The sequence below is a fragment of the Topomyia yanbarensis genome, chromosome 3 (assembly GCF_030247195.1).
Source record: "Topomyia yanbarensis strain Yona2022 chromosome 3, ASM3024719v1, whole genome shotgun sequence".
Taxonomy (NCBI): domain Eukaryota; kingdom Metazoa; phylum Arthropoda; class Insecta; order Diptera; family Culicidae; genus Topomyia; species Topomyia yanbarensis.
Window position 1 is genome coordinate 44522189 of NC_080672.1, and position 22599 is coordinate 44544787.

Genomic DNA, 22599 nt, shown 5'->3' on the forward strand with positions numbered 1-22599 from the left:
TCGAAACAACTTGATTACGGCTTAAAAGCCAACTGTCAAAATTCTCTGAAAGGAAATTCCGGACAAACCGTTACTGGCCAAACACAGTTCATAGCAGTTAATGAAAGGGAAAACTTTTCTCTTTTGTTTACTACCAACATCTGTGATTGGTGTGTAACGGTTTGTCCGGATTTTGCTGTGAAAGGGAATTGTGACAGTGACTTTTAAGCCGTAATCATATGTTTGTCGAGAATTGATGTATCAGCTAGAAGTCCGTTAAGGTTGGACAGAGATTGGGCAAAAAACGTTAGATCTTCATAAAAATCAATCAGCTTATGTAGAATGTTGTTACAGTACTGCTGATTAATTTTTATGAAGATCTAACACACGGTGTGGAAAAAAACTGCTTTTTTCGTTTTCGATTTTTGCACTTTCTCTGTTCAACCTTAAAGTGTAATTTTCATAATAATATTTTAGCTTTGATTTTTCAAAAATATTATTTAATTTAAATCTAACAGCACATACGCCCCTTGAGTACCAACGCCAACACTGTTCATCACAAGCGCTCACATCTTCATCCGCCATCTCACCACGAAACGTCAACACGGGCAATGAGTGCGACAGCACTTTTCACTGTTCCACCTGTTATACCACCCACTTTCAACCTGTTTTCCATTTCCCGCACCGAACAATCAAACATCGCGACGCTCGCTCACAGTGAATGCGAGAGAGCGTGAGACGAACAGAACCACTCACCGGTGTGAACAGAAGGAAGCAAACGAGCAGGCGGCGAGTGGGTGTGTTTGCTTGCCGTCCTGCTGTCGCGTGTGAGTGCTGTATTCGTTTGGCTGTGCTGTGCTGCTTATGCGCTCATCCACTGCTCTCACCGCTGTTGTTTTGCGTTGGAAACCAGCTGAATCGATAATCCAAACAAAAGTGCGAGTCTAGTCATCAAGATGTGCTATTTTCCGTGAAAATTTGCAGAAAAGTGCGGAAATTCGCCGAAAAAGTGCTGTTTTCGGTGTTAAATGGTGCATTATCCGTAGGATTCGAGAATGAGTCGCAGTGCTAAACAGAAGAGCGCCGCGGTAAGTTAAATTTTGCAGCCTTGAGACTCCACAAAGTCTGGGCTGGTCCTCCAGTGTAATGCCTCAAGGCGAAAAAATGAAGTGAAAAAGTTAAATTTCATTGATGACGGCGGAGGGAAGTTGATGCGATCAAAAATTAATATGCTTTTGAATGGGTTTAAATCGATATTGGTTAAACCTTGACCTAGGGAAAAGTGTATACACGAAAAGCAATTAACAAAATAAGGGTTGGTCATTTGTTAGGTGTTGGAAGATTTGTCAAAGTAGCCTTCGTCTACGGCGTTTTCAACGTTTCTGTAAAAGCGAAAAGATCATTCGACCAATTATTGCAACCGTATATCATTGGTGTTATGAAAAGTTAAATAACGAAAGTGAATCGCTCTCGGCACGAAGCAAACGTGATTATCAATTCATCCGAGACGACCGTAGGGGAAAGCGGGGTGCTGACTATAGCGTTGAACGGAGTTTTGCGTTTGAGTAGCTTCAAGTATTCAGGCGTATTGCGTGAGCATGTGCGGTTTGTGTATTCCACGCGAAAAGAAAAGGCTTCGAAACACATCCTATCTAAGAAATAAAGAAGATGCATTTTTTAAAGTAATACAGTAACACCACAGATTTGAGGCCATTACAAATCAGCTGGAACGCAATTAACAAGCTACGTGTAGCAAACAGTTGAGCAGATGGTAGTACCACCCTAATAAACATCGTATGACTTAAGAGCCTAACGACCTGTTCAGGATATCATCCAAACAATATGTGGAGTCGTCGCACTATATAGATTAAAGTTCTTCTATTTTTTTCTAATTAGGCGTATATCGATTTTAATGTTCACATTGTAAATAATTTTAGTTTTGTCCTAAACATCTGTTACCTTTGGTAAAACTTAAAGTTTAGCTTCAATTTCTTACTCACATACTTAACGGGCCCTATTCTCACAGTCACGCCACTTAGTGACTAGAAGAAAATTTTGCTCTAGTCACTAAGTGACGTGACTGTGAGAATAGGGCCCAACATCTCCAAAATATCGATCCGCCAACTGTCCCAGAACACTAGCTCCATCTTTTATATACGGTTCCCAACACTCGTTTGCTAGTGAGTGATCCCTCGGGCTTGGGAACCATTCTTCACTAGTGGTCTATCCCGCACATACTTGTTCATATATCAGTGGCACCATCATCGCAGATGCGACCACAGTCCCAAATAAAAATATATTCAAAATAGCCATTAAATCGGGTGAAGTATTATTTTCCAGTGTTATGTAGGTTAGTCTGTGGTTCAACTGAAAAGCCTCAAAAAACGGCCATACTTGAGTAAAAGAGACCTTTAGACAATCTTCATGTAAATCAATCAAAGTATTCGTGGCTTTGTTAAAATACTCTTGAAAATATTACCAAAGGCATAAAAAATGTTTTTTTGTTTTCAAAAATGGCCTGTTTCCAGGCTTTCTCAGTGGAACCTTATGATTAAATATAACGCTTACTGGTATTTGAATTTTGCAGAACGAATTTATTGAGCAGAAATGAAAATGAAGTGAAGAGTGAAATCTAAGAAGATTAATGTTTGAATTTCGGAGCTGTCATCCAAAACCCTCCACTCATCAAGCCTAATTCGTGCATCAGTGCTAAAGAACCTCTGACAGACAATTGCTTGAACCCTTTATAAGGCAGTGGCAACTATATTGCCACCAACAATATTCTTATTTTTTACTCCTCAATAACTACACGGAAACAATTTCTTTTTCCTCCACTGCAATCATATATTAATCGAAAGGACCTAATCATTTTTTGGACCTCAACAAACCCAAAATGACGGATTGAGAGCAGTTTGTATGTCTAAAGATAAGCTCAATCTTCTGTAAAATCCACAATTCACCATATATTTTATAATAAATATGATTGTCAGGATCACAGTTTTTTTACATGGATTTACATGCAATCTATAAAAGAAAAGCCTTTTTGATTGCTCACAAATATATCAAATATGTTTTCGCACCTCTAAGGCAGAGGCAAACATATACTCAATGTTTTTGGGCGTCGTGGGCAGTGGCAACTATATTGCCACCAACAATTTATATTGATACTGTTTAATTATTTTGGTTGAGAACAAACTTTCTATTTTTTCTGAACCAACTATTAACACGACACTTCTAGGTTCTATGAGAAAATATCCTTTGCAGTTTCCATGAACTTACTTCTGTGAAAATGAAAAACAAACTAAACCATTTTATAAATTTTACTCTGTCTAATCGAAAACTTTATGTCATCCATTTTTTCAAAAATCTATGCAAAATTTTAAATATTACAAAATCTCATCAATGAGAATGCGCTTAAAAAGGCAAATTTTTGTATGTCATAATTAATGGACGGTCTCGAATCTGATACGGGGCAATTATGCATAATGATGTACTACTAGCAGAGGCAAAAATGGTATATACTATGTTTGTCTAAGATAGCGGCAAATATATTTCCACCAGCGTTTCTGGGTTTCGCGGGCAGTGGCAACTATATTGCCACCAATTTTTTAGGCTTCGCGGGCAATGGCAATTGTATATTGCCACCAAGATTAATTATTATTTTCAAAAGAAAAAAATACGTACGTGTTCTAAATGATGTAAATGGGCCTTTTTATGTTTTGTGTCGACTAGGGTTTGACGTTAGCTGACTTGCTGCGGGCCGTGTTTGCAAACATTGTTCCATCGTTTTATGGTAGTCTTGGTCGAAACGGTTCACAGTAAGGGTCATTGTGTGTCGATTTATCGGCCGAATTCACCATCGTTCACAGGGCAATTAAACGAGTTTAAGTAGTCTCATTGCATGTTAAATGTACTCTTTTCTTCTACTTCATTCGTCTGTTTGTGCTGTACTTCTATTAGTTTACTGTACTATTTTCTAAATTAGATGCATGCTAGCACTCAGTAACACAATTAAATGCTCACAATCACAATCTCTTCCATTCCATACGTACAAACGCTCGTTGCCTTCGCGAAAACAGAAACCACCGATTCTGTGGTCAAGCCGGACATAAAAAACATGAGTGCAAACAGTTGCTAACCCGGAAGAACACCGGTGATGAAAAGAAAAAGAAGAATAAACCGAAGCAGGAAGAAAAAGTGAAGCAAGTGCGCGAAAACGACAAAATCGTTCATGTTCATGGTGCGTCGGCATGACAGTTCTGACGTTTCTCTTTCGTGGTTAGTCGATTCGAGTGCCACCTCGCATATGTGTAGCGACAAAAGTGCACATTCATTGTACTTGAACACGATACGCGTGCGTGCGTCATAGTCACGTATGGAACTAAAAGTCGCGGATTTGACGATTGCCTAATTAAGTGCGCGATTGATATCGGAGAGATAATCAAACTCACACTATGCGGTGTACTGTTTGTCCCAACATTGGAGGGAAATCTGATTTCGATCGGCAAGCTTGCGTTAAAAGGTGTAAATGCGGTATTTGACAACACCGGTTGCAAGCTCGTTCGCGGGAATACAGTAGTCGAGGTCGCGCATAAAGTAAGCGATATGTATTGGCTGCGATTTGTGAAGGACGAGTGTTGAAATCCGAAATCCGAACACAGCACACGAAAAACTGCCAACATACATGACATAGCCGGTTTGGACACAGGGATCCAGATGTTATTGGTAAAATAATGCGGCACGATTTGACGACGGGACTGAAAATCGTCGACTGTGGTATCCGCTGGACCTGTGGAATGCTGTATTGAAGGCACAATGGATCGGCCGAAAAGACATCAACCGAAGTGCTAGATATTACACACAGATGTTTACGGACCAAAAAAGGCAACTCCAGGAGGCTTTTGCTATTATATGACCTTGATAGACGATCATAGTCGATATACTTACGTTTATTTCTTGAAAAAGAAATCGGAGGTCGAGGATAAAATTCGCGAGTAGAGGAAACCGAGGAGAGTTCGAAAAAGCCCATTTCTAGCTGTTCGGATTGGGAAGAATACACGTCCTGATAGCAGCTTACACGCAGCTTCAAAGCTGTAATTTATTATATTAGATTGCATACTGTTTTAAATATAGGTTAGCTTACATTTTCGTTTGCTTCTTCCGCGCTTTTCCGAAACAAAGTCTTCTTTTTATGGGTGTCTGTACTGTTCTAGGTTTAACAAATTCATTAGTTTTAAGCTAGATTTTAATTAATAGAACTTACTTGTCTTGCAAATCTGTGATAACTAGCATAGACTAACCAATTAACCGTACTGTTAGCTTTAGTATCTATAACAATTTATGCATAAATATTCACATAGTTTTTAAGTTGTATGCATGTTAAATTATAGTTACCTAGTTTAATCACAAATTCACTCCTTTAACTAGTATTTAAGTAATTGTAGAAATAAGTTTTAATTGCAGACTATATTATTTTATAGAGCTTTCAGATCTTCGACCACTTAACTCCTCGTGTGAAATCTATGCTCCATCTGACAGTCCAGCACACGAGGGTATGTTCTGACGTTTGCGCAACTGACATTTATGTTTGCTCGAATTGACAGCACCGGGTGGTACTGAACTGAACTCATCTGTCTGTTGAACGAATCTGCCCTGTGGTTTCGTAACATCCCCCTGCCCGTGAAGTTCCGGACCGTCTCCAGGTGTCTGAAGATCCAGGAGTGCTAGCTTTACTGCCGGTCTATTGATTACTCCATTCTTCGTCTGTACAACTGCTCGCCGAATTTGTCCATCTGGTGCCTTAATAACGTTCACGATCTTACCCCTTATCCAACCGTTCCGCTTACTCTCCTCCACGACGATGACTAGGTCTCCTGCTTTCAACGGTTTAGTAGGTTCAAACCACTTTGTACGCCTGGTTAAAGTTGGTAGGTACTCCCGAACCCAGCGGGCCCAGAAGTGGTTTACCAAGCATTGTGCGAGACGCCAGCTGTCTCGCAAGGCACTTGCTTCCACCTTTGTTGATGTTTCCGGTTGTGCAACGCCCTTTGTACCGAACAACAGGAAGTGGTTTGGCGTCAGTGACTCTTCTTCCATCGACTCAAGCGGAATGTATGTCAATGGCCTTGAGTTGACAATCGACTCGGCTTCTGCCACTACTGTTTGCAAAACTTGGTCACTAGTATGCTGTGGATGGTCTGCGATGGCAGACATAGCGATTTTTACTGAGCGCACCATGCGCTCCCAAGCGCCGCCCATGTGAGGCGCCGAAGGCGGATTGAAACACCAGCTCGTCTTACTGTTGGTAAATGTAATCGCACAATTCTCCTGGATCTCCTGCATCTGTTTCTCAAGAATGTTGCTCGCTCCCACGAAGTTAGTCCCGTTGTCACTGTAGAAGGTTTCTGGAGAACCACGGCGAGCCACAAATCGTCTGATGGCCATTACGCACGACTGGGTAGAGAGACTATGTACTACCTCTAAATGTACAGCGCGTATCGTGAGGCAAGTGAATAACGCCACCCATCTTTTCACCAGGTTTCGACCTTGTTTGACCTGTATTGGCCCGAAATAGTCTACGCCAGTGTACGTAAATGGTCGAATCATTCCAGTGACGCGAGCGGCCGGTAGGGATGCCATCATAGGTGGTGCTGGAACAGCATTTCTAACGCGACAGGTAACACACTGTTTCGATACCTGACGAATTAGCACTCGTAGCCCAGGTATAAAGAACCGTTGGCGCATCTCGTTGCAAACTGTCTCCCCATTTCCGTGGAGGAATTTCCGATGGTAGTTTTCCGCTAGAAGATGAACAGCGAAGTGCTTCCTTGGTAATATAATTGGGAACTTTGCATCATACACCACGGTAGGTGCTTCGCAGATCCTACTGTTCATCCGAATGATGCCTGTTTCATCTAAGAATACTGATAGTCGGTACAGTGAGCTGGACTTCGGGATGGGTGGTGAGCTTGTCGAATCCCCTAGGCTTCGCCGCAGAATCGCGTACTCGTCTGGATAGGTTTCAACTTGGATCTGCTGCCAAATTAGGTTTTCAGCCTCGTATAACTCCTTCTGTACTAGAATATTGGACTGAAATCCCTTTCCACCCTTGAACTTGCACACGGCTCGTAACACGTAGGCCGTCGCTCTCAGTAAACGATTCCAGTTTGAGAATCTAGAAACATCCATCAGTGGTTGCGGCATCATACCATGATAAAGAAATACGGTACGTAGTTCAGCTTCTACATCCACCCTGTTCGGCTTGGGTTCTGACGGCCACCGATCTCGCGCGTTGAATAAGAACTCCGGTGCATTGTACCACGGCCCATTCGGGTCGAAACTTGGTCCATCTTTCCACTTCGTGGCCGCATCCGCAATGTTCATTTTCGATGGCACATAATTCCATTCATCTACGCTCGTTGAAGTGAGAATCTCTCCTACACGGAACGCAACAAATTGATGATATCGTCGAGCGTCAGATCGTAGCCAGTACAGAACGGTTGTTGAATCTGTCCAGCAGTATCGTTCAGTTATCTGGATATCCAGGGAGCTCAACACTGAGCCCATCAACCTTGTTCCGATCATCGCCGCTTGTAGCTCTAGACGCGGGATGGATAGTGGTTTCAACGGAGCGACCTTCGTTTTTGCAGCTACTAGAACACATCTGGGTCTACCGTTATCGTTGAGTCGAAAATATAAGGCAGCCGCACAGGCCACTTCGCTGGCGTCCACGAATAAATGGGCTTCTACATCTTTGAGAGCGGAAATGTTGACCCCCTTCAAGAAACAACGAGGCACCCTCACTGCATCTAGATGCTGCATGTTCTGACACCAATGCCTCCACTTACCATGCAATTCTTCTGTGATGAGATCATCCCAGTCTGTTCCACTTCTCCATATCTGCTGCATGAGAATTTCCCCATGTACGACGAAGTGTGCAATCAGTCCTAGTGGGTCGAAGAGTGACATTACAGTTCGCAAGACTTGGCGTTTAGTTGGCGTACTTCCCCTTTCGATTAGTGCTTTAATTTCTTCCTTCATGCTGTTCAGGTCAAAGCAGAAGACATCCTCTGTTGGTTTCCAGATCAAACCTAGCACCCGTTCCGAATCAAGCGATTTGTCCAGCTTCATGGATATTTGCTGACGTGCTTCCGGCTCTCCGATTTTTTCTAAGACTCGGACTGAATTTGAGGCGAAGTTACGAATTTCGAAACCTGCTTGCGAATGGACGTATTTCACTTCGGTGATTAATCGGACAGCTTCCTCTTCCGTGTCTACACTGTCCAGAAAGTCATCCACGTAGTGGTTCTCGGTGATAGCTCTTGCCGCTCTCGGAAAGGAATCAGCAAACTCTGTTGCGTTTCTGTTTTTTACAAACTGTGCTAGACTTGGCGAGCAGGTTGCGCCGAAGGTGGCCACATCCATGACGAAAATTTGGGGTTCTAATTCTGGATGCAGCCGAAAAATGAACCGTTGTGACTGCTTGTCTTCATCTCGTATCCTGATCTGATGGAACATCTCTTTTATGTCTCCCACCATTGCTATGTTTCCTTGCCTGAAGCGCAGCAGTACCGATATCAGATCCACTAGAAGATCCGGACCTTTTAACAGCATGTCGTTGAATGATACGCCTGCCACACGTGCTTTAGCGTCCCATATCAGCCGTAGCTTGCTCGGTTTTTTCGGGTTCTGTACTATTCCCAACGGTAAGTACCAGACCTTTGTCGGGTCAGTAGATCGCAGTTCGTTTGGCGTAATACGATGGGCGTATCCCTTCGATTCGTACTCTACAATCTGCTCTTTCACCCGTTGTCCGAGAATCGGGTCCTTACTTAACCTTCTTTCCAACGCTTTCAATCGCCGAAGTGCCATCGGGTAGCTGTCCGGAAAGCAGAACTGGTCATACTTCCATAACAGCCCTATCTCGAAGGCACCGTCCACGCGCCGGGTTGTAGCTTCCATAATCTGTCGTACTCGCTTGTCTTCTTCAGCTTCAGGTTTAACTGTCACGCTGGACTCTTCAACTGCGAAGAATTGTTTCATCCATTGATGCAGCTCATGATTTTTCATCTTTTCTGTTAGATGTAAATTCAACTGCACTATCGAATTGCCGCTCTTGTCGTTTTTCCCGAAGATACACCAACCCAGACGCGTTTTTGTAGCTACTGGTTCGTTATCTCTTCCCTCGCGCGTTCGCAACGCAGTTAGTAGCCGAATATGTTCGATGCCAATGATAATACCTGGAGTCGCATCCGTGTAACTTTGAACCGGAAGACCCTTTAGGTGTTGATAGCTACGTGCTAGATTGTCGTAGCACATCGTTTGCGCAGGTAACTGCAGCTGCTGAACTGTTCTCACATTGTGGAGTTTAAACTTCTTGCTATTCCCGCAGATAACCACGCTAATACGCTGAGATTCCTTTTCTTCCCTCGAGATATTTCCAGTCCAACTCAAACAGAAGCCGTCAGTTGGACCCTTGATACCTAACGACGACGCAATATTGCGTTCAAGAAGAGTAGAACTAGACCCGTCATCCAGGAACGCATAGGTACTGACTTGCTTGCCATTCCCATGTATAGTGACCGGCAAATATCGGAATAACGAATATGACATCGAACTGTGTAAATTTTGATGTACAACAATATTCGTATTCCCTGCTCCGCTCGTTGTATCCGCTTTTCCCGAACCGTTTGCTGAGTGCAGAAGGTTATTGTGGTATATTCTACAACCATTTATACCACACTCCTTTTTGGTTCGACATGGCCATTTCCGATGTGGTACAAGGCAACCCCTACACAGTTTTTTCTGCTTCACGACTTCCCATCTACCGTCGATATCGAGCGCCTTGAACTGCTTGCAGTTTGCGATTTCGTGACCGGTTCTAGCGCAATACATACAAGTATTCTTTTCCCGCTCCCCTGTTGCCATATTTTTCCCAGCGGATTCACTATTCCTCTCCTGCGGACCCTCAGAGTGTGTGTACAGCTTCGGTTTCTCTTTTCCCGGTTTGATGGGTTTCGAGTTCATACTGAGCGCTTCGACTGGAAGCGTAACATCTGAAGCCATTATCAGTAACTCAGACATGAACGCGCTGAAGGTCGCCAGGTTGACGCAGGTGCTTTTATTCTTGTAGTAGGACCACTGCATTTTAATTTGCGGTGGTAGTTTCTCGACTAGCTCGTGAAGCAGCGTAGGATTCCACAAATGATCAAAAAGATTAGCAACACACATGTGATCCACGACATTTTGTACAGCGAGACCAAAATTTATTTGCGACTGCAAGTTGTCAGTCTTCGGAGAGGGAACTGTTCGTAGCTTTTGGAGGAGAGAGTGTATCAGAATTTCTGGTCGACCATACAAGCGCCGTAATATGTCAATTACGAAAGGCACCGACTGCGGCATCAGCAACCGGCTTCTAACTGCTTCCAACGCATTCCCCTTCAAACAACGCTGTAGTCGCGCTAAGTTCTCCGAATCAGTGTATCCACATGTTTCCGTAGAGTTACAGAATGAGCTATAGAATAGCGGCCAATCTTGAGGGTCGCCTGAAAAGTTTGGCAACTCCCGCGGCATAACTTGTCTCGCAGCCATTTGCTCGCTAGATGGCCCGCTTCGAACTGGTATAGCAGGCTGTTGTTGAGGCCGTTGGTCAATGGAGGGAGCACCGAATGGTCCGGCTGGCATCGGTAGTTGGGTACCCGGAATCACAAACTGAGGTGCAGTACTACTAGACACAGGTGGTACCAACGCATTCGTACTTACTAACACACCCCCATTATTAAAATACGTTCCTTCTCTCTGCGTTGAAACCGGGATATGATTTATATTTAACGATTGCATTCCACTCACGGTGGTACTGGCGATATTGCTATTGATCCACGTTGGTTGACAAATGGAACTTAACGTTGGTCGGGAGTGTACTAAAGGCACTGATAAACTCGGATGTTGGAAAGTAACTGAACACCCTCGAACCGGGTAACCCTGACTACCAGTGAGAAATGACATTGATGGGTTAGTTGCAACGTACGGAGGGGCGACGATACTGTTATGTATCGGAATATTTGTAGTGTGCAGTTGATTCAGCACTGAGGTTGTTGTCGAGAATGTGGGATTATGGTTAGACATAGGCGTATACCCATAGTTGAGGGAGGATACTTGTGGTACACTTTTACCTACTATGCTATCGTGAAACACTGGCCTACTACTAGAGGAATATGTGGCAATGTTATCACCACATTCCGATGCCCTACTCATGAGTATGGATGGGATGCTGTTTACTATTGCCTCTGGTACTTGGTTACGACCCGATAAAGGGGGAAGGTCGATGACCGAAGGCGGAGCACTATTGTTGATCTTCCGCGATCCACTTTTATTTATCGCAACGAGTTTATTGACTCCGACGTAGGAGTTGCATCTAGTCACCAATGACGAACTTACCAGAGGTCTCCCGGGAACGTCTAAAATAATTTCGGTGTGGGATACGAAGTCACCTTTTGATCTTACTGGAACTGGACCTTCAGGTGCACTCATTGCTACGGAGCACTTTACCGAACTTGGTGTAGAAGTTGACACAGGGCTCGAGGTTGCAAGAGCAGGAACGTTTGACGCCTTCGGGCTGGAGGTGATGAGAGCTGGGATTATAGACTGCTGAACTGCTTCTGTATCTACGGTTCTCGGCAAGGTGCTGCTGGATGACACTACTTTCACTCGACGTGCTGTGTCGACTTCCTGCTTTCCAAGCCACGACCGTACCTTATCTAGACTAGCTGGACTGCTCAGTCTTGATGTCCTACTGGCTCCATCCTCTGAATTTTCCTCATCCGCGAGAAGTTTATACTTCTTCTTTAGAAACTTCTCCTCCTCATCCGCTAGCTTTTTCCTGGTTGCAGCTTGAGCTGCTTCTTCTTCCAGAATTCTTCGCATTCTCATGGCCTTCTCTTCCTCGATCATCCTTAGATTGAGGTCTATTCTCGACGAGTGCTTGCTAGAAGACATACGACTGACCGACTGCAGCATTGAATCTTCCTCCCTGCACTGATCGCATTTCCAACTGCGATTAACCTCAGCGATGGAATCCGTCACTCCCGCACACCCAAAGTGCATCCACGTCTCACAGGAGTCGCATCCGACTAAATTATCCGCCGAGTCCGGTCGATCACACTTGGCACAATGTTTCGTCAAATCCATCTCCTTCTTCCAGGAACTGTGTTCTCCAGAAAATCTTTGAAGATTGTTCGGATTGGGAAGAATACACGTCCTGATAGCAGCTTACACGCAGCTTCAAAGCTGTAATTTATTATATTAGATTGCATACTGTTTTAAATATAGGTTAGCTTACATTTTCGTTTGCTTCTTCCGCGCTTTTCCGAAACAAAGTCTTCTTTTTTATGGGTGTCTGTACTGTTCTAGGTTTAACAAATTCATTAGTTTTAAGCTAGATTTTAATTAATAGAACTTACTTGTCTTGCAAATCTGTGATAACTAGCATAGACTAACCAATTAACCGTACTGTTAGCTTTAGTATCTATAACAATTTATGCATAAATATTCACATAGTTTTTAAGTTGTATGCATGTTAAATTATAGTTACCTAGTTTAATCACAAATTCACTCCTTTAACTAGTATTTAAGTAATTGTAGAAATAAGTTTTAATTGCAGACTATATTATTTTATAGAGCTTTCAGATCTTCGACCACTTAACTCCTCGTGTGAAATCTATGCTCCATCTGACAGTCCAGCACACGAGGGTATGTTCTGACGTTTGCGCAACTGACATTTATGTTTGCTCGAATTGACAGCACCGGGTGGTACTGAACTGAACTCATCTGTCTGTTGAACGAATCTGCCCTGTGGTTTCGTAACACTAGCAAAACCATACCGTTAGGAATTTTACAAAAATGTTTTTAAACATATAGGAAAGATGTACAACAAAAGTACTTTGGCCAGATTTCTAACGGCAGGGTTTCGCTAGCAACGGGCGTTGTTAAAACTTTCATCTGTTTCAACTCTCCTCGGTTTCCCCTACGTGAGATTGGTTCAAAACCACGTTATTATTCGCTCGGATCGCGGAGTATTCCAGCCAGGCACTACTAAAATTCTATGTGAACGAAGGGATCAAAGCAGAGTACACTACAGCTTGTTCACCACAACAAAACGGGGGTTATCAGAGCGGAAGAACCGGTCTTTAAGCGAAATGGGTCGCTGTATGCTTCTAGACGCAGGTCTGCTCAAGCGTTTTTGTGCGGAGGCGGTAAATACCGCTTGCTACCTGCAAAACCGTTTGCCGTCAGCTGCAGTGGATCGAACGCCGTACGAGATTTGGTTTGGTAGGAAATTGAATTTGAACTACCTACGATTGTTCGGATGCGTTGGTTACGTTATGATTCCATCGGTGAAGCGAAAGAAATTGCAAGTAAAGGCTGGCCGAATGACATTTGTCGGCTACTCGGCCGAGCATAAAGCGTATAGATTGCTGAACACACGGACGGGAGCAATCGAAATTAGTCGTTATGTCCGTTTTATAGAGCTCGATGACAGATCTCAAGCCGGAGGGAACGAAGAAGTCGTTGTCTTTCGAAGAAGTTGAGTAGTCTCTTGATAATATGGCAAGTGAATCTATTGTGGCGGGTGACTAAAATTCTGGAGCAGATTTCTACGGATGGGACGACGACGATGGTGGCTGGCCAGGAGGTTTTGGAACGATAACGAATGGCTTCGCGGACTGTGGAATGGTGATAACCTTGGAGATCCGGTACCCGAGAATGAAGCGACTGTCCCACCTCCGCATGTTCCTCGGTCGCGGAGAGAAACAGCAGGTTTCCCGAGGAAGTGAATTCAGTTGAGCAAAATTTGGCTGACCCAAGATCATATAAAGAAGCTGTGTCCGATCTACAATGCGTCGAGTAGAAATTAGCGATGGACGAAGAAATTCAATCTCATCGCCAAAACAGAACATAGGAACTCGTCGAATTGCCGGTACATCGAAAGGCCACTGGATCAAAATGGATCTTTAAGCGTAAGTCAGATGAGGATTTCAATCTCGTTCGGTTTCAAGCGAGGCTGGTCGCACAAGGCTTCTGCCAAAAATATGGGACAGACTACGATCTGGTTTTCGCTCCCGTAATAAAGCAGATTACATTTCGTACGATGCTGAGTGTGGCAAGCAGGCGGAGGTTGTTAACGAAACATGTTGACATTCATGGATAGCTGCAGGAGGAGATCTTCATGCGCCAACCTCCCGGGTGTGAGATAGGCAATCCGAATGAAGTCTGTCGACTGAAACACACTATTTACGGACTCAAACAGGCAGCCCGTGTTTGGAAAACAAAGATCAACGAGGTGCTGAAACACATGGGTTTCTGCTAATCGACGGCGGATTCGTGCCTTTACATACGCCCAACGGTGGCCAACTCCATCTTTATGCTGATCTATGTTGACGATGTAATTGTCATCTGTTAGACGGAAGAGGAGTTTGCTAAGATAGTACAAGTACTGAAGCAAAACATCGCGATCAGCGTCATGGGTAACCTACGATTTTATCTCGGCATACGTGTTCGGCTGGATGATGGACGATACTGTATTGACTAGCAGGCCTGTTTGGAAAGAGTTCTGGAGCGGTTCGGGATGCAGAATGCAAAACGGATCGGATGTATCTATTGCTACGACAATCTTTGGGAGAAGAGTAAAAGAGCCATCCGAGGCGAATTGGAATGAGGCCAAGCGGGTACTACGTTATCTCAAATGAACACTGCACAACGTACTGTACCTCGGAGGTGATGTACAGGAGCTTGAGTGTTTTGTAGACGCTGACTGGACAAGTGATGCCAGCGACCGCAAATAAAACTCTGGGTTCGTGATTAAGTGGACTCATCGGATGGGGCTGCCATAAACAGAAATGCATGGCATTGTCTAGTACCGAGGCTGAATACGTAGCCCTTACCGAGTGTCTGCAGGAGATAAAGTGGATTCGAAAACTAATGTTCGACGTTGGCGAGCAACTGGTTTTTCCGATCCTGGTCAATGAGGACAACCAGAGTTGCATCGTGCTGACTCGAGGAGAACGTAATTTTGTGAAAGATATGGTTCGAGATGGCATCGTGCAACTACGTGTAGCGATTGGCGCCAAGCCGTTCAGAGTTGAGGAGGATCAACATTCTGGCAACACTGCTTATGTCAAATGATATATATTTGAACACAATAAAAATTCATTTTTAAATGTAGCGTACTAGCGTCCACACGGGTATGAATTTCCTCTACTTAGCCCTCATTTCCCACGTTTTCTCTTAACCTCAATACAAAAAAAACCATAAAATGTTCTCAATGATTGTTTGACCGGTCGCACCAACCTCCCGGCTTGTTCACTCACCATTCGGTTATATCTGGCCGACACGCTGATGGAGTTCTTTGATCCGGGGGTAAGCCGGTGGTGATCACAAACCATTGAACCTATTTGCTACACTACTTTCGCCATGGTTGCCGTAAACGAAAGGATAGAGCTGTCATTTTTTCTGTGCATTCATTGACAATGCACCGGTTGACCATCACCACAGATCGTGAGATTATTGTGATTGAAATGGTTGTCAAGCACCCACATTTACTTCTACGTCAGGAATAGCCCAGAAAAGCAAGTTGGAGCCGTTGATGTTTCTGCTTTACTTCAATGACGTATATTTAGTGCTGAAGACTCCTCTCCGGTTCTTCGCCAGACGATCTCAAAATATTCCGTTTCATCAATTCAATTGAGGATTGCAATAATAGTTTGAGACCTTCGCTGATTCTGGTGTTTAAAAAATTATAGTGACATTCTGACAGAGCTCCGACTGCCAGACCGCTAAAATAACGGCGGAGGGAATAATGTCCTGGGTTTTAATCACCGGATATGGTCACCCTAAATAACTTATCGAGAATAATATCTAAATTTAATCAATAATAACATCTAACATTAATTCACAGGGCGCCAAGAACGAGTGCGTACAGGTGGTGGTACGCTGCCGACCGCTCAGCAACAAGGAACAGGCTGGCAACTTCCAAAAGGTGGTTGACGTATTCCCAAGCCGTGGCGTGATCGAGATACTGAACTGCAATGAGACTTCCCGGGAAAATAAGAAAATGTTCACCTACGATGCGGTTTACGACTGGAGGTATTTATCGACTATCTTGAAAATTGTAACGATGCTCTAACCATTCCTGATTTTCAGTTCCACCCAACAACAGCTGTACGATGAGGTCATTCGTCCGCTCGTATATTCGGTGTTGGAGGGTTTTAACGGGTGCGTTTTTGCCTACGGTCAAACGGGTACCGGTAAGACGCACACGATGGAAGGTATCCGGAATGATCTCGACCAGAAAGGTATTATTCCCCGTGCGTTCGAGCAGATTTGGGCCCACATCAACCGGTCGCAGAACATGAACTTTTTGGTAGCAGTTTCCTATCTGGAGATTTACATGGAAGAGCTGCGAGATTTGTTGAAACCAAACTCGACTACGCCGTTGGAATTGCGTGAACGCGAGGGCGGCATTGTGGTGCCCAATTTACACTCGGTACTGTGCAAAAGCGTAGAGGACATGTTAAACGTAATGCACATGGGTAATAAAAACCGAACCGTTGGGTTCACCAACATGAATGAGCACAGTTCAAGATCGCATGCAATTTTTTTGATCAAAATAGAGATGTGCGAAGTTGGTTCCACTCTAGTCAAGGTTGGTAAGTTAAATCTGATCGATTTGGCCGGCAGTGAGCGCCAGTCCAAAAGCGGAGCCACCGCAGACCGTTTGAAAGAGGCTAGTAAAATTAATCGTGCTCTGTCATCGCTTGGCAATGTGATTTCTGCCCTAGCGGAAAAATCTCCCCATATCCCGTATCGTGATTCAAAGCTGACACGACTGCTGCAGGATTCCCTCGGAGGTAACTCCAAAACTATCATGATTGCCAATATCGGTCCCTCGGAGTACAATTATAACGAGACACTAACCACGCTGCGGTACGCTCATCGAGCCAAGACGATCGAGAATAAACCGGTTATGAACGAGGATCCACAGGACACGAAATTGCGCGAGTATCAAGAAGAAATTGCTCGATTGAGGCAACTTATCACCGAGCGACAAAAGCGGGAATCCGTTCCAAAGGTCAGAAAAATTAAGCAAAAGGCAGTCAAGAGAGAGGAAAGCGTCGAGGAGGAGGACGAAAAGTCCGACTCGGAAGCGGAAGACGAAGAGGATGAAAAAGAAAGCGAGCAGGACTTTAGTGAGCTAGATGCGAAAGCACAGGAAGCTCTCCTGAAGGAACGTGAAGCGACGATCGCGCTGGCTTCAAAGTTAAGCGAACTGGAAAATCAACTAGTCAAGGGAGGCAAAAATATTCTCGATACTTACACCGAACGGCAGCTTGAGTTGGAGAAGAAAATGGCAGAAATTGCCGAACGCAAAAAGCGCGAAATAGAAATGCAACAGCAGCTGGAACTGCAGGAAGAATCTACCATGGAAATTCGGGAGACGTTCACTTCTCTGCAGCAGGAAGTTGAACTGAAAACGAGGAAACTGAAAAAATGCTACGCTAAGTGTATGGCCCTTAAGCAAGAGCTGCAGGATACTCGGGATGAGCACAATCGTGACCGGCGGGAGCTTGAGATGACCCAGAATGAACTGATCAAAGAACTCAAGCGTTTGCTGCTGATAATTGATAATTTCGTCCCGGCAGAAGTCAAATCGCGACTCTACACCCAGGCCAAGTACGACGACGAAGCGGAAGAGTGGTATCTCAATAGTAGCATGATACTGAACAACAACCAGATGGTGGCACGACCTGTAGCTGATCCTAACAGACGACGACCGATGTCCGAATATGCTCTGCACATAATTAAATCCAACACGGAGGATGCCGTGCGGTATAAGGTAAAGACGATACTGTTTTTAGCGTAAGCGGATTATCATGCATTTTTTTCTATTGTAGGGAGAAAACATCATCAACTACGAACTGGACATGCCCCTGCGCACTACTTACGAGTATTCGAATCCGAAGGTATCCGCATCGCTACAAGCGGTCCTGGCGGAAGCAATGCAAACCGAGGATGATATTGACATCACTGACCAGTCCAACTATGCCAGCATGATGAAACAGCGGTTGGACAGGATCACCCGACGGAACGTCGTACAGGATGCACAAAACGGTGGCAGTTCCTCCAGTGGATCCGTCAATGGATCAGCCGTCAATGGTATTCCGCCCAGTAGCAGCAGTAACAGCAACGGTATCGGTCCCGCCTCGAACCGTGCCCGTTCGTCAATTTACAACCGCGGAATGTCGGCTGCTCCGACCTTCGGTGCTCACTCGGGGGTTTCCGGGACGGCTAAAAAGGTGCCGCCGACCAGTGCAGCTACATTTCCGAAGGCGCGTGGGCTAATTCCCAAGTAGGTCCAGCGCCAAGGTGAAACTGAAGTACTCATTTAACAAAACACCCGACATGTTGTCCCATCTCATCTCATCGATCGAATTCGATTATTTAGGATTGTTTGGGCTTAGTTACATTTTTTTCTCGATTGTTTGCTTTCGAGTTCAGGATTGGTGGTTCTGGATCAGGAACTTGAATGTAGGAAAAGTTTCACACGCGCGCGCTTATTGGCAAAAAAGGCAAACGGCAGGCGGAAGCAAAACAAAAAAAGACAAGCGAATTGTTTGTCAGCACTCTCACGGCACGTTAGGATGGAGAATATTATTTTTTGTAGATTTAAGAAGGCTTAGATTTGTTGTAGTCTAGATGGTGTCTGTATCGTATTTCGGCTTTTGTATTGAAAATTTTCAGTTCTAGTTGTCGACAGATTTCAACTGGTTGTAAATAGGATGTACTTTTTGTTTGTTATATTTTCTGGTCAGATTATTTTTTACCGAACGAGTTTATTTTGTTAAAATTGTTGTATGTAGGCATCTCTATTAGCTGCTTATGGTTTACTTATCAAACTATTATCGATTGTGTTCCTTACGTATTATTTCCTATACAATTTGCTTGTTCATCACGTTCTAGTTTGACTGATATTCTACTGTACTAAGCATTTCGTTCCAATTCTCGAGGTTGTACATTTTATTTTGCCAAAGCATTTGTAAATCATATATATCATATAAACTTCACAAACTTCCTGTATTTCATACTACGAGTATTGTTGAATGGCAAAAGAATGCACGTTGAGCAATGAATTGAAACTGGTTGGAAAGTTGTTCATGATTAGTTCTTAACGGATTACAACCAAGGCACTTAGCGCAGACGGAACCCGACGGAACAGTTGCATGCGATGATGTTTTTGATAACTACGTTGATATTTAATCACCGGAGCTATGAATATGTTTTATGTGATGTATCACTATTTCGAGGCTAGCACCATTAGATCATTACTGAATGTTCCGATCTGTACTATTTCTTTAGTATAGGCTCACGCCCAAACGAGGTGTACACTGGTACAATTTCTAAGCAGTTTGTTAGGAATACTAAAAAATTACGCTGTTCGAGTAAACACTTAATCATGAACAACTTTCACCCACGGTTCAAAACGATTGTATTAGCAAAATTGTGAAGACCGCTTCAAAAATTAACCAAATATTCAAAGTTATTCAATTAGGAACTGAAGCGACAGTGTTAGTCGAACATTTCCTAAGACAGAAAAATCTAAAGGTTCCATAAAATTTTAACCAGAATTGAAAAAAGGCAAAGTAATTAAAACACTAATATATTGCATAAAAATTACGGAATCTCCCGACGTATAATTTCTGATCGCAACACAAATTTTGTTCCTGCACTACATGAAACATTTTTCCGCGCCATTCGCTATCAATTTAAAAAAGCCTGACATCTCCGAACATAGTTGACAAAATATTACAGAAACATGTAAAGCATGTAATAAAGATATAAACCAAACTGTTGTTTATCTACCAGGGCCCTTTCACATTATAGAAAACATCCATCGACTCCATTACGTCTTCAGCTGTTTATTACCGGCTTCATTGCCAGCATATACACCGGGTATAAATCCTTGGGAAAATCCTTTTGCTTCTGTTCTTTGATTACCCGAAAACCTCCCTTCGAAAGAAGCTTCTTCATCCACGGCAGTGGTCTCGTGACCGATGAGTCCTGTTTGTCTGGCTCAGAACGCGGTCCGGTCGTAAAATTCTCCTTAATCACCATCACCCCGTTTCTGTTCAATCCTTTTATACAACGTACTAGAAATTCAACCACATCGTCATCGGTCAACTGACCAAGCACCCACTGGGACCAAATGACGTCATATTTGCCCTCCTCCGGGCTGAAATCCTGCAGCCCTACGTTAAAAACCGTACCCAGTTTCCCACTCGGAGTCAGATCCTGCTCTGCTGTCCTAGCAAATTGCTCATCCTGCTCGACCAGGTCAACCTTTGCAAACACCGGCATCAGCAGATTCTTACTGACCCGCCCGATTCCGGCTCCGCAGTCCAACGCCCACTGCTTACCGGGTGCCGGTTTCAGTTTGTGTAAGTGCTTTAAAAACTGATCCGATCCTCGAACGTCGATGGACGAGATGCTGGCAAAACCGCCCAGCATACCGTCAACGGTGGGTGAGATAGTTGACCAGTACTTTTTGGCATCCTGATAGCACTGGTCGCCCTTTGGAGGCAGTGATGCGGCAATGGTCTGATGTTCGTTGTTGTTCGATTCTTTTGCAATCACTGGGATACTTTGATCCGATAAGCTTGTTTTTGTTTCTGCAGATGATTCCATGTTTTTACTAGGATGAAATTGGCACTAGTGCTTGCGGTTGCGGATCTGGGAAGTAGAATACTGCTCTGCTCAATAACTTACTCTAACCAGGTAAGGTAGAAAAACCAAAAACACCGTAAAATTAATAAGGAATCCGATATTAAATATAATTTTAATCGCTAAGCAACAAAAACATTATTTAGTGACGACTGACATGTTGATTGCTAGAAAAGCATGCGACAGACCGGGCCAAAAAGAGCGGACAGAACTCAACATAAATGAGTACCTACCTATGCAGCAAAACAGATCCGAGAATTACACTGTGGAACAAAAGGAAAGCGAAATCAAATATAATAAAATGAAACAAAACAACCCACAGAATAAGTTCTTTTAACTTAAATTTAGGTTTGCATCGCTTTCGCACTTATTAGTGTTGTCAAAAACAAAGCGAGAGATTCGACTCAGTTGACGTCTTCCGTGGAATAAGCTACTTTTGAGTTGTTTGAGGTATACTCAAAATTAGGTAGTTTCAACATAAATTTAAAAATATATTTAACTCAAGGTTGAGTTTAAAAAACCTATCAATGAGCTGTGATTTTTGCCGTTGTTAAAGGAAAACTACCTTCAATACGGTTTACCTAATTTTACCTTATTCCACGATCCCCCGAGAGCTCAACTTAGGGTAGTTTTTCGTATCCGTGAACGGTGGAGGTACAATAAACAAGAATAAAAATTTGCAGAAATAAATGATTTTTCGTTTTGAAATCTGAAATTTCCGTCTGTGGTCACTCTGGCTACCAGAAGTATAGCAGGGTCAAACGATGGACGTCTGTTGAACGATTATTTGGAGGTCATCGAACGTTGGTCCAACGAACGTTCTTCATTGGATGATTTTGAAACCAACTATTCTTAGAGGGCGATGGGCGAAATCCTGGTAGAAACGGTTGTATCGATTGAGGTGTATGTCTTGCAGCAATTTTTCATCCACTGGCAGCCGGGAGGCTATGATTAAACAGGGTTGCCATGAAATAATAAAATCCACTTGTTTTGAAGTCATGCTGCTTTTTTAGTTAATAACTTTTCTCAGCGAATTTTCACAAACTTACAATGTTCCACGAATGTGTTCAGTAGAAGAATACCTTTAGAAATATATAGTGTTCTCATGAATTTTGATTGACGAGGTGATTTTTTAAGAATTTATTTTCAATTTTAACCGATTTTCCATACTAATTTCCATATAAACTTTGAAATTTTTGGAGAGTCCGTAGACCCAACCGATCGGTACCAAAATTTGCACAATTACTAAGGGACATAAAAGGAATCAGTAGAGCCTGGTGGAGCTAAAAGTCAAAAAATTGAACCAGTCTACTGTACACATGATTTGTAGAGCTAGCGCTATGAACCTATTTGGTCACTAAGAATTACTCCTAGGTAGTCCTCGAACAGTAGTTCACTCTAATATAATTGCATTTGTAAAAAAATGGAATATTTTCGCAGCATATCCGTATGTCACAAATATAATTATTTACGGTAATAGCGGCGTCTTGATGCAATACCAAACGAAGACGCAAAAATTGAACAGTTGTGTAGTCAGGTGTAATACAAAGCATACTCAGTTGAAAATCACTATACGCCAAAGGTGTTTTCGAGAAGGGTCATGCTCACACAAGCAGTGTATTTAGTTATTTTAACTTTTACATTCTTATAACAATGATATTCTTAGTCTTCGTCACTGCCCGGATAGAATTTTACAATAGCATTTACCCTACAAACAATCATAAAACAATAAATATTATAGTTATTACTGTTTCAACATTGTTCGATACAAAGTTTTCACAGCAGGTTTAGAAAAAAATTTCATGTAACAATAAATTTTACTGTTAAGCAAAAAACTGATACGGTAAA

The 22599-nt window shown here is 43.2% G+C and overlaps 2 protein-coding genes across 2 annotated transcripts; one reads left to right on the forward strand and one right to left on the reverse strand.

The window, feature by feature from the left end:
• Positions 1–764: 764 nt before the first annotated feature.
• Positions 765–19878, forward strand: LOC131688609 (kinesin-like protein Klp68D). The gene is made up of 4 exons (XM_058972974.1): positions 765–1067; positions 15932–16119; positions 16177–17869; positions 17928–19878. The coding sequence occupies exons 1-4, from the start codon at positions 1035–1037 to the stop codon at positions 18384–18386; spliced, it is 2373 nt and encodes a 790-aa protein (XP_058828957.1). The 5' UTR covers positions 765–1034; the 3' UTR covers positions 18387–19878.
• Positions 19879–19929: 51 nt separating this feature from the next.
• Positions 19930–20950, reverse strand: LOC131688610 (N-terminal Xaa-Pro-Lys N-methyltransferase 1). The gene has a single exon (XM_058972975.1). It carries the CDS (start codon positions 20713–20715, stop codon positions 19942–19944), a length of 774 nt encoding a protein of 257 aa, XP_058828958.1. The 5' UTR covers positions 20716–20950; the 3' UTR covers positions 19930–19941.
• Positions 20951–22599: the final 1649 nt, after the last annotated feature.

Bases quoted from the DNA above. Each gene is read 5' to 3' on its own strand.
- LOC131688609 (XM_058972974.1), top strand. From the start codon at position 1,035: ATGAGTCGCAGTGCTAAACAGAAGAGCGCCGCG. The intron at 1,068-15,931 runs GTAAGTTAAATT...ATTAATTCACAG, and splicing joins CTAAACAGAAGAGCGCCGCG to GGCGCCAAGAACGAGTGCGT. The intron at 16,120-16,176 runs GTATTTATCGAC...CCTGATTTTCAG, and splicing joins GATGCGGTTTACGACTGGAG to TTCCACCCAACAACAGCTGT.
- LOC131688610 (XM_058972975.1), bottom strand. From the start codon at position 20,715: ATGGAATCATCTGCAGAAACAAAAACAAGCTTATCGGATCAAAGTATC.